At 36.0% G+C, this 12,644-nt stretch overlaps 1 protein-coding gene across 1 annotated transcript; it reads right to left on the bottom strand.

Annotated features, from left to right (window-relative positions):
- Window positions 1-380: 380 nt before the first annotated feature.
- On the bottom strand, window positions 381-11,715 carry Nup160 (nuclear pore complex protein Nup160). The gene is made up of 8 exons (XM_011313428.1): window positions 11,499-11,715; window positions 9,897-10,972; window positions 7,810-8,563; window positions 5,719-6,203; window positions 3,789-4,802; window positions 1,737-2,438; window positions 1,489-1,594; window positions 381-693 (listed from the first exon to the last, which is right to left on the bottom strand). The coding sequence occupies exons 1-8, from the start codon at window positions 11,581-11,583 to the stop codon at window positions 683-685; spliced, it is 4,233 nt and encodes a 1,410-aa protein (XP_011311730.1). The 5' UTR covers window positions 11,584-11,715; the 3' UTR covers window positions 381-682.
- Between the last annotated feature and the right edge of the window lie 929 nt (window positions 11,716-12,644).

The raw sequence follows: 12,644 nt of genomic DNA, 5'->3' as shown, positions 1-12,644 counted from the left end.
TTGAAAATGTATGTACGATTAGAAATAATTAACTATTACAATCTCAAAGTAGCTCAACATATTAGACTCCTCGTCAGCAACCCAGAAAGCTGGGGTTTGATTGTGTTGAAAGCACACTGCCTTCTCTGCTCTTGCTTGTTTTTTATTAATAAAAATCGAAATGAGTTATTAGTTACTTCATGAATGGAAAGTTGTCATTTTTTATTGCAACTTTATTTTCATATGTGCATGTCGGCATATCTTTGTGTCCATATCAGCGCCGCAAGGCGCAGTTTCAAAAAGTGGCAAAGGGCTCTTAAGGCTGCATTTAAACCACTAATGATTGTAAATGAGTTACCACAAAGGAGATAAGAAATTTTAGGATACCGTGAAATGGCTGAATTTATTGGCTCTACCCAGGTTGTTGAAAAATAAATAAGAGAACATAATTTATTAGTCATTAGAGTCGTTTAAACATTGCAAAGTCTATTGCAGATTATAAAATATTTTAGCCTAACAAAATGAAATTCAAGTCAGCTCCAGATAATGTTCAACCGATAATATAGTTAGGTCATAAAAAAAGTTCCTTTATTATCATAGTTATGATGTGATCAGCTTTACAAGTGTACAATGAAGAAAAATAATCAGAATTGATGTGTTAAGTTGTCCAGTTTTTCAGTCGATTCTTGAGCAATTATGGCAGTCAAGGGGTCTCTGAAATTAATAAAAAGTGTATTAAATCATTTTGGACATAGCCATTTAATTCTTGATAGTTCCAGAGGTGTCGACAATAACTAGTTACCGTTAGATTCTTGACCGTTACAGATGTTCGTCATTTGGAAAATATGGAAGTTATCTATGATTATCAAGTGGTCAGGGAGTATCTAAGTGGAAGCTATTTATTGGGACATGAGGGACCATGGGGTCAATAATCTAATGACGAGTCAAATAAATATAAAGGGTCACTGAGACGCTTGATGGTGGTCATGAGAATAATTTCTTGCTTTTATACCTATGCAAATCAACCAATTCTGTTGATTCAAACCAATTCTGTTAAGACAAAATACTCAAAGGCAATGGAAAACGGATGAAATAATACTGAGGGGTCACAACCAAGGCAGAAAACAATTCGAAAAATCAGGCGAGATAGAATCTTTTGAATAAATTGATGAATTGATTAAAAAATTTTGTGAAAAATTTCGCATACCCTAAGAGCAGGGCAACAACGGACATAAGGTTAAATGGGGGATTGATAACTTATATTTTTTCCTTATTAACCAATCGACAAGATGAGTAAAATACTGAGAAAAATACTGAAATGCTGATATAAAATATTAATGCCCCATTTGATCTCATGCATAAATAATAATTTCCTGATTTGTTAGCATGGTTCCCCTTCACATAGGCTATCTGAAATTTTGTAAACAATCGCTTAATAAATTAATTAACAAATTCGTGAAGCAATCGACAAGAAATGGAGTTATACAAGTATATAAAGCCAATACTCACTGTGTTCAATTGCTAATTTGCTGACTTTGAATCGCACCATATCTTCAGAAACTCTCACGACGGTCTCGACATAAAGATCAAGTGCCTTCTTTAGCCGGCCATAGCTCTATAAAAATGAAGAAAACTCATTATTTTATGCAGATGGAAAACATTTCCATGTCATTTAATTTAGGCATATTTAACATTTAACAACAACAATTATTGTAAAAGAAACTGTGCAGGAAATTTTATAATGGCAGGTCATTTACCTCGACATAGGTATTGTCTTCCTTCATTGCTTCCTTAAGTTCCATCAATAGCAATTCAATAGTATTGAAAGGTAGCCAGACAGGGACACCAGTTGCAACAATTGGCTGCTTCAATCCGAAGTACTCTATACCGTCCCCCAGAATAGCATTGACATAATCTACCGCCAGGTCACATGCCTCTAATAATCTCCCACTACTTAATATTATTCTCAGCAATTCAGCAGGATTCCTCATCTTATATGATCTCATCAACCACTGCGGCAGGAACGCGCCTAGGTGCAGAAGTTTCTTCCCTACCGCCTTATGCAGTTCACTACTCTCCTCCTTTTCATTGTCCAAGGTCAATCTTTCTAAGAGTCTCCAAGAGACATCAGCAGCATTACCGCTGCATCCAACAATATCATACACATTGTTCTGGATTAACCAATCCCAGGCATCATTATTTTCAGTTTCACTCAATCTCAGAGACTGTGAACTCAATGTTTCTAGGACTGAACACTTGGAAATCTTAAACTCTTCACAAAGATGGAGGGCAGTTGTATATAATCCAACATTAGCTAGAACAGCGATTAATTCCGAAGGTTCTGATTGTGCTACTGTATGAATCTCTGAGCTCATTTTTGATAGTTTTAATCTAGCATCGATTAACCAATATTCCTTCTTAATGTCCTTGATTTCCAGCACTTCCACTAGTTTTTTCACCTTAAAAAATCATATTCAATGTTCAGCTAAAAAATTCTCAATACCAGCGTATGAGTATATTGGGATTGGCGAAGCTGAGAGAGACTAGTAAAACAATCTTCTCATACCATGTAGAGAGTACCATCAGAAACTCAGTAAAAGTATTGAGAAAAAAGACATCGATTAAGTCAAGGTGAAATGTACGCTATTCATCGCCTCTAATTTTTTTCCCATTTTTCCTTTGATTAAAGTTCGAAATGACTCGATCCAAAAGCGACCCGTCTCAATGAAAGTATGCACACACTTTCATATAGTTATCGTATTCCTTTGTTAGGCTACCGCGATTTAAGTACACGCAGAATTGATTCAAGTGTATAATCCATTGCGACTAGAATTTTCGAAAAACAAGTGAACAAGTACCATGTAAAAAGATCGGGGTTCGGGTTCTTCGCTTGCAGTGAGCCTTCAAACACAGATTATTTTGCCGCATATGGTTCATATTATTATTTTTGCTATTTATTTAAGGCCCGGATGGACTGTCTGGAAAAGATAATTTACTCCAAAATTGGGACTTCCAATTACTCCGTCAATTAATCGTTTTTTCCGATAATTGTTAGCTAGCGGCGTAGTTGTTGACAACCGCTAGAACGCTAGCTAACAATTATTGAAAAAAAAAACGATTAATTGCCAGAGTAACTAGGAATCCTAATTTTGGAGTAAATTATCTTTTCCAGATAATCCAACCGGTCTGTAAACTTTTGTTATGTTGACGTTTGGGTGGAAACAATAATGTCGTGAATGCCACAAGGGCTTCAAAATTTATCAAATATTTTCGCATATGTTCCCTCCATATGGATGAAGTCACCAAGTTTTTCAGGGAAAATCACTAGTGCTTCGTGTTGGTGATTTTTTAATTTAAAAAACTGGACTCCTTTACTTATTTGTCTCGAATCTATGTGGAAATATCTGATCATTTTGAAGCTCTTGTGGTACAGGATACAAGTGATGTTTTTTTCCAATCCCAACAGTAGCCCACAGAACTCGAAACAATTCGAAACAGAATTTGAAACACTCATTGTGTGAAATATCGTTGACATACGTTGTCAGAAACTAGCATTTCAGATGCAGAAGTGAAGAACTTTTTCTGGCGAATATGATAATATAATATCATATTCGCCGGAAAAGTTTTACACGTCCTCATATTGAATGTGTGCATAGCTTCAAGAGGCTATTGACTCAAGTGATTTGGGACTTCAATCATATAAAAAAAACATTGAATGACGATCGCTCGCATAAATAATGATCTTTTGAAGTACTATGCAGAGATCCAACTAAATGCCAAATAAATTGTTGATTTAACATTCTACTCGCCTTGTAATGCAGTACTTCTTTCCCATCAACACTTCTCTTCTTCTTTGGATTGACCTCATCCGGATAATTCTGCTCTACGGCTGGCCTCACAATCCACCGATATTTCTCACTGACAAGGTTGATGGCATTAATACAAGCTAATAGACACTGAGCCTGTTTCGAAATAATATCCACCGAGTGTGACTCCTGACTTAACCTCATCGCTTGCTCGTACATTACAGAAGCTGCTTTCCTCATGTTTCCTTTATTAATATGAAAACTGTACAAGAAGTTGTAGTAATTATTCTCCATCAAATCCACACTTCTGGCTCTTCCCATGACGATTCTTTCAAGGTCCTCGTACATGTCTACATATGGGAATGAGACAAGATCGACAAGTTTTTTCCTTTCAAATAGAGTCACGACAAGCTGACGAAGGCAATCACTCCGCCTTTCAGCATCTGGGTTTGAGTTCAAACAGTGATAAGCTTCTGTATGATGTTCAAGATTTAAATGTTGGGTGAAGATGATGGAATGAAGTGTTGGAAGGTTTGGATCATTTTTATCAGATACTGTGATAGCCGCCTCTGCTAATTCAATAATGCAGTCAGCAGCATTATGTTGGGAGAAGAGCTCTATTGATTTTAAATAATAGCAGACAAGGGCTTGGGATTCTGAGGACATTGGGGAGTCTAGAAGTGTGGAAGCGAGGAAATTATCGGTGAGGATTCCGCTTGAAGCTCTGAGAATGTGATCGCACGCTTTAAGTGGCTCGCCCATTTCCAAGAGTGACACAGCGAGGATGAAGCGACGAGAGGCAGAATTCCATTCGCACCAGGTCGACAGCAATCGAACGTACTCCTGAACCAGGAGGAATTGACAAGATGAAAGAAGCCATTCTGGAAAGACGAAGTTTCCAGAGATGGGCCAAATGAGTTGGGCGACAATGGTTAGTTGACTCAGCAACCCGAAATGCCAAGGAACAACGGATGTCAGCGAGAGAGAAAGCGCATTAGCCATCAAAGTGTGGGCTTGCTGAAACAATTGAAGGTTCGTGTCTTACATAAATGCTAATTAAATATAATAATAATTCAAACATCATTAATAATTCTCATTTTCTAAGATTTACTTTTTGGCCAACCACATAATTTTCTGAAAATCGTGATCGTTTGACATCAATTGTTCTTGGAATGTGAATTCAGCCTTTTAAATTTAAAAGTTCCCAGCGTTTGAAAATAGCAAATGAGGAGTGATTTCGAGTAACTTTCTTCCTAGTACAATTATCATTATGCATTTTATAATTACTAAAGCCCGTCCTCCGAAGCGAAAATTAATCATTCTTTTAATTTTTTTTTTCACTGTAGATAAGACGATGGGCGCATTCAAGGTCATTTAATCTCTTATTTTCTGAATTCAAGTCCTGTATTGGTGAAAGTATGCACCCACTTGAATGTAGTTTTGTTATCTTAGCGTGATATAAACCGGCATCTACTGGATTCAAATTTATAATTAATTGTGAAGAGAATGTTGGAAAAGCAAATTATCGTTTAGTGCCATGCATTGGCAATTAGGTAAAAAGATCAATTCGCGGATGAGGGTCCGAACGGAAAAAAGTTTGTTGCAAATTTCAATCAAGAAGATATGTGTCCAATCGATGCTTTTTTCCCCAGTGTGTTATAAGTTCTCTTTCCACGGAAACTGCACTACTTTTCAAGAAAATTTCTCAGAGCAATAAATCTCTAAATACTACTCGGCTTAAGAAATGAATCACAATATTTCAGCGAGACATTCAGATATTCACGCTGTCTTTAAAAAATATGGGAAAAATTTCGGAGACCTCGGTGTTTTATCATTGAAAATACAGGAAGACTTTCTGTAGGAAGTTGACTTTGTCGTCTGAAAATCTCTGCAAAAATGAAGTAATAAAAAAGCCCAGTCGAAATAATCATACCTTTGCACCTCCACTCTGTACGAACAATTCGAGCAAGCTCATCGAGCGCAGTTGCTTATTGGTATTCCCTCTGATATCCATTAGCTTCAATACTCCAAGCCTTTGAACACTCGTCTCCCAGAGGGCTTGAGGAGATGTGGCAGTTGCTGTACTTTCACTTATCCACATGACAACGTAATACGCTTGCGTCAATACTACAGTTCTTGGTGCTAGCGATGACTTAATCGAGTGTAACATTCTCGAGTCAAACGCTTCAGGTCTACTCAGGACAATCCTTTGCAAAATCAGTAGATCTCTGCAGATGGAAAATCTAAGTAATGCAATCTGCGACAAACTCTCAGCAATCATTGAAACACCCAATTGACTCGAAAATAAATGTCCAATATTCAGCATTAATCTGGATACTTCAGGCTCGTTATCGAGTTTCATTCTATCAGATTGTCCAAGATCATACGTCAGAGCTTCCAGCAGCATTGCCATTGCGGCTATAAGAAGTAAAATACTTGAAATATAGAAGCAAATTTTTTCAATGCCATGGCGATATATCCAGGTATAGTGGAAACGATTTTTTTTAAGATTTACTCTTATCAGCTGTAAATTTTTTAAAACATCAATTCATTTTTTGTTCATTGATTTTGGTGCTTAACGCCGAGAAGAATGACATCGATATGTCTGTAGTTTTTTTCAATCAAAATTAAAATCAGAAATATTTACAAATGGAAAGTTTATTTTGTAATGATTGTTTTTTCCGCCCAAATTCCAACCAATAGAATCGCACCATTCGACGAAGATACTCCATATTATACTGATTATTTTTTCAATCCGAATTTCCGTTAACAGGATTGGCCCATTCGACGTCACGTGGTACCAAGGACCATGGTATTATACTAATAATTTTTTGATAATTTTGTCTGGTAGTTCTTATCTATAAGAAACAAAATAATATCCAGTCGAATTAACCCCAGATGTCAATGACAGATTTAATTCGATCCCTTAATTTGAATTAAAATATATTTGTTTTGAGAATAAAATTTGTATTTGACAACTGTGAGGTTCGTCTCATGGGCCAACTTTGTTAACCGAAATTTGAATTGAAAAAATAATCCGACGAATACCGCTCGAGTTTCAAAATTAATTGAGTATTTTCCTCAAGGTTCCCAAGAAAATACTCGATAATTTTGAAGCTCTCGTGGTAATAGAACTGATTATTTTCCGAATAGTTTGTCTTTTACCTATATATATATGAAACAAAAAACAAAAAATTTTTTTGTGTTTTTCATCGAGTGAAATTTTTTTGGACATTGCTGCTACGTTCACCTGGTGCCGAAAAGTGCCTACTCTTTTACTAATAAACAAAACAAGCATAGTTCGGCACTCGCTGAACGTTAAATCACTGTTAAAAAATATTGTTCGCCACATGTGAGCCAGGAATTTTCAGCTCGTCTCACTCGTATTGAAGTATACTAATTATGATCTTTTCAAATCTCTTTTTTCAGTTCAAACATGGTTTCACATTTTTTGACTATAGACTTCCTTCCATAGTCCACTTCTATCGGCTGAAATTGAAACGAACAAAATTATGCCCCGAATAAGACTCGAGATTCGAAATTAATCGGATAATTCCTTCTAGCTTCCCTGCAAATAAACGAGCTGGTCAAGTTTTCCAGTGAAATCGTGCTTCGCGCTCGTGATTTTTTACCCTGGAAAATTGAACACGTTCATTCGCTTGCAACGAACCTATCGGGAAATAGCTAGTAATTTCCAAGCTCTCGTGGTATTATAAGTGAATATAATATTGTTTTCGAAATGGAAAATCGCGAGCATTGAAGAATATTCTATTCGTCATATTATATATACATAGGTCTAACTATAAATCGTTACGAAATGATGAAAATAATACAAACAAATAATACACCAAAAAGTGGGAATGTGATACAATATTTTGGATCGAAACGGAAAATTCAAAATAAAAAAACTCCGATACTAATCCCGCGCCTAACGGGCAATTTCATCACGATAAAACAAAGTTGGAAACTCGTAAACTTCGTCATTTGTAACATTGATAGAAATAAATGATGCACAATGACCCACCTGAAGGATCCTTTACGTTCTCCAGTTTATGATGCAGTTCCATCTGGAAGTCGAAATCTGAGAGAGGATCATCAGGTTCCAACGACATTCGTGCAAACAAATCCTCAATCACAATGTCTGGACTCTTTAAATGATAAAGATCCTTTTCAATGCCAGTTTTAACTTCTTCTGACAGTTGTTTCTCCAACAGCATTACAGCACTCATTAGGGCAATAAGGTCTTGACATGTATCTTCGTCTTGAGAAAATATGGGCATTGTCTTAAACCGTGAGGCATAACAGTTCTCATTGGACAACATCAAATGCTCCAAAGGTTCCATTGGTCTCAACAAGGAGAACGATGATTTCTTCAATAAGACGATTCCATAGACTGACGGGAGAAGAAGGAGGCCAATGGGTCGGCTTCCATTGATATGGTATTGAATTACACAAGAGTAGAATTTCCACCAACATCTGTTGGCAATCTCCAGATAGTCTTCGTCTGTCATCTCATAGTCCATAACTTCTGACTGGATTTCGGCCTCGACCGCCATGCAGACTCGTTCTTTAAGGACTGCTGGAGAAAGAGGAACCTCAGAAAGGAGGTTCAGTCTCCGGTAGATACTCAAAGCTCGCATAATGTCAGTGAGAGAAAACTGGCCGGGATGGAAGATATGATTTATATAAGATTGACGAGGATCCACTCCTGGATCCGTGAGGATGTAGTCGCGATCAGGGGGCGGCTCCAACACTGCACTTTCCCATTCGGAATTTACCTACATCGTAATAAATTTCATTATTCATTAATTATTCATTTCATTAGAAATTTGAGAAATCAACTAGAGTAAATACGTAACCGTATTAATGCATTTTTCATTTTCGAGCTTATCAAATAAAATTGCAAGCTGACTATTTCTTCCGGTAGTGTATTCATTTTTCTTTATTAATTTCTACAGATATTTGTGATTCTTTGTGAAATGAGTCACAAAAGCTAGAGTATCAAATTACGATCAACCAAAATCAAAAAGTCCATTAAAAGGACCATATATTGCCCTGGATTAGGAGATTTACGGTAACCAGGACGGCATTTGGCAATTATAGTCGATATGACACATTATTGGAGAAAATATAGAAAAATAAGTTTTGTTGATATCTATAACAGTTTCAACAGTTTCGGTCATGCATATCAATATCATTTTCGAATTTCACTTGAAATTAAAGTAGGAAAAAAAAGTGCGATTTTTTATAATATCCCTCATTATTGGCATTTTAATTACTTTTTTAATTCATAATTTTACTTGGAAATGATGTAATATATCATAAAACGTGAAAAATATGTTTTTAGAAAATGAATATATGACGCGTGCCACGAAGACTTAAAGTAGGAATTTTTTAGGCTTGGTTATGAGTACGAACCCTTCTCCTCGCCTTAAAATGATATATTTGAATATTCATTCAAAAATTAATCGTTTGAGACATTTTTTTAACGTTTATTCCAATCCAATTTTTCATTCTGTAACACGAATGTTTTTTATGTCGAACGTCATGAGAAATTTGGAAAAGAAGGTTGTAATCATTCAAGGCGCTTAGTTAGAAAAATAAAATGGTCTTTTTCTCATACAGAAAATAGAGAATTATTTTATTTTCCATTCAGGTAATTATTTAGTGTTTAAGAAACTGACAAATCGGCGTTTATACGAAAAATATGACGTATAATTGTGATCAATTTTCCCGGTTTGTATTTGCTTTGCGTTTTTTTTGCGTTTTTCTTCATTTCAAATGTATTAAATTTTTTAGAGAATTTGAAATTGGGTTGAACTTGAAAAACCATCAATGTTAGTCATTTTTTCTTCAAACTTTCCTATGCTATGAGACAAAAGAATTACTCATGGTGCGGAATGAAAAAGTGCATTGAAAACACACGTCGAAAAAATACGTGCCAAACGATTAAAAATCATGACTGCTGAAATTATGCGTCGAAAAAATGATTGGCAAAATCAGTGGAAATTTTCAGACGATTATATTGGAATTTATTGATTATCGGAATATTATTGTATTTTCGAATGAAAACTAGAGAAATAACTTGCAATTAGTTTATCAAAAACTTACCTGTGCTCCACTTAAAGGCAGTTGAGCATGACTAACTGCAACCTTATCCATCTCAGTGATTCTCCAAACGGCCCACAACCTTGTCATGGTAAACTTAAAATCTACCAGATGTTGATCAGGAGCAAATAACGTACATACTCTAATAAATTTGAAAAGTCCAGCATCCTGCACAGGCTTCAATATACTGAACTCACAACCATTAGTGAACTTCAAATATGTTCCCAAATAGAGCTCATTATCACTTCCCAGAACTTTCCTCAGCATGTGTCCATGAGTTCCCTGAGATGCTATACGATTTTCAGTGGCTACATCTGCTACAGCAACACATTGACTCTTGTTACACGACCACATTCTCACATTTCCCTCGCGACACAGTGCAAAAAGGTAAGAATCATTGGCAAAATTATGAAGAGTAAGACACATAGCAACTTGCGCTTCACTATTTTTCCCCCTGAAAGCGGTTGCAATGCCAGAGAGGAACCGAGGAACAATTGAGTCTTGTTTGAGTTCACTTGTGTGGATCAATCCCGTTATCGAATCAAGTCGTAATACTAGAATAGTTCCTGAGGAGTAAGCCAGAGCGAATAAAGCTTCTTCATGGGGAAGAGAAAGCCAGGAGGCTGCTGCATGAGATACTGGTGTATTTATAGTCCCTGGAGAGGAGATTATGTGAAAAGAGTGAGGGTCCCGAGCATTTTGGGTAGATGCTTCTCCCAAAATTGATTGGAGTGAGAGGTCGGGGTGGGAGCCAAGTAGACGGTCTTGCTTGTGAATCTTGTCTGGATGAGGGAAAGTTAATTTATGTACACTCGACACTGTTGCAATTAGAATGATTACCGAGTTGATCGTCTCATGAATTGTAATGCCATCTAATATAGGTGTGTTGGTGAACTTGTAGCGAACCTTGCAGTTCACCAAGTTGATGTCCAAGGAGTGCTCAATCAATTCGAGGATATCGTGGCAGATTCTCCAGTAGATGAAGCGGTTACGAGTGGTATATTTGTAGGAGTCTTTGTATGAGTAGCCACCCGCTCGCTCTGGTACTTTAATGTCTTGGAGGGTGCTTTGACTACCACCTAAAAATCCATATTAGATGAATAAAATTTTTTTTTCATTACCAAATGTTATTTAGTTACGATATCTCCGTCAGCAATTAGTCGAAATTAGTCATTCTGTCATAAAATGCTAGTTTTATTATATCTCATGAAGTTTGTTGCACAAGATGAACAGTGAATTCATTTCGCAGAATATGATTTAAAAAAATCGAAAAAGTTTTTTCGTTGCTTTATCATAAAAGAGGTTGACAATTAATGATTGTTTTCATTGTTAATGTTTTATTGCTCTTCCTATTGGTCGATGGATCGATTGATCATTTCGATATATTGATAAAAGGTGATTTTGCAGACTACATACAATGCATTTTGTGATTGCACGCTTAAGTAACAATTTGAAAAATCTTTCCGTCACCAAATATATTTAGTTTATGAAAATGAAACAAAAAACACTTAAATAAATAGTGAGGCAACAGAAAATCATTAATTCTCATTAACGATTTGGTAAATGTTGGGTACAAAGTCTTGTAGGTTATCCAAAACCACCTACCGGTATCCAAAATAATTTCTTTCCATTTCTCCGGTCGAGTTTGATCAGGCACAACCTCCCGATACCCCAAAGAGAACTCCGTCATTGTGAAAATACAATGAGTTAATCAGGACTCATCAAGTGAATTAATTAATTTGAATTATTCTTAAGTCAAAAACGTATACAACCAAGATCTATAAAATTTGCGGTAACGTCCAGCCACGGACTACAGTTACTAGATGATACGATACGCTCAGCTGAGGTAATGGTAAAGGTTCAACACCCTCTTTCGTAGCGGCGGCTACGGAACGAAATCAGAGGTCGTATCCGTAAATAAGGCAGGGCACGACGCCGAGAATGCCGATAACCGTGTAGGACTGGTAGGAGCAGAGATAGACCGCCGTATACTTAGCGCACTAATTAATGGGAATCATTAATTAACTTTTCAAATAATTTCGAAATAATTTGGGGAAATTTAGGGAGTAGATTTCATAATTTGGGGAGATCTAGTTAATTAATTATTTATTTTTTTTAATTAAAGCGTATAGTTAACGAAAATTCCTTATTTTTTATTTTTCTAAATTGGGAATTACGTAGAATCATTTGGGGAATCGATTTCGGTAGATTTCATAATTTGGGGAATTGATAAAGAGTTGATAATTAATAAATTCAATAATTACATCAATTTCCAGCCCTGCGCATGCGCGAGTCCACACCCGTTCCTTCCTTCGTTATCGACATTCGTTTAAAAAAAGTTGAATATTGTTCATTGAAAATTTGTTAACTAATTTTACAGAGGATAAATCCAGCAGCAACCGAATATGAATCAGAAAGCAAACTTCGATCACTGAGTTGTCGAAATAGCGATAAATTGGATTGTGATTTATTTTCAATTTTTATCGTTTTTCCTTGTAAGAACATTGTAGAGACATGAAAATTAGGGGAAAACTTAATTCAAAGAACATTCACACAACGTCATTTCTTAAAGAGAACACTAGACAATTAAAGTGGAAATGTTCCTTCCATTTCTCTGTTTTTTCCTGCCAAAAATCCAAAATAATGTGATTTTTCAAATGAAAGAAAAACATTAAGTGTTGAAAGAAAACAATGGAAAACTGAATGAAACATAAATTTTTCGTTTTTTTGTGCATCGGTGAAATATAATTG

This window comes from Fopius arisanus, unplaced genomic scaffold, assembly GCF_000806365.1.
Source record: "Fopius arisanus strain USDA-PBARC FA_bdor unplaced genomic scaffold, ASM80636v1 scaffold00121, whole genome shotgun sequence".
Taxonomy (NCBI): Eukaryota; Metazoa; Arthropoda; class Insecta; order Hymenoptera; family Braconidae; genus Fopius; species Fopius arisanus.
Note: the sequence above shows the minus strand (reverse complement) of the source record. Positions and strands in the feature narration are given on the sequence as shown.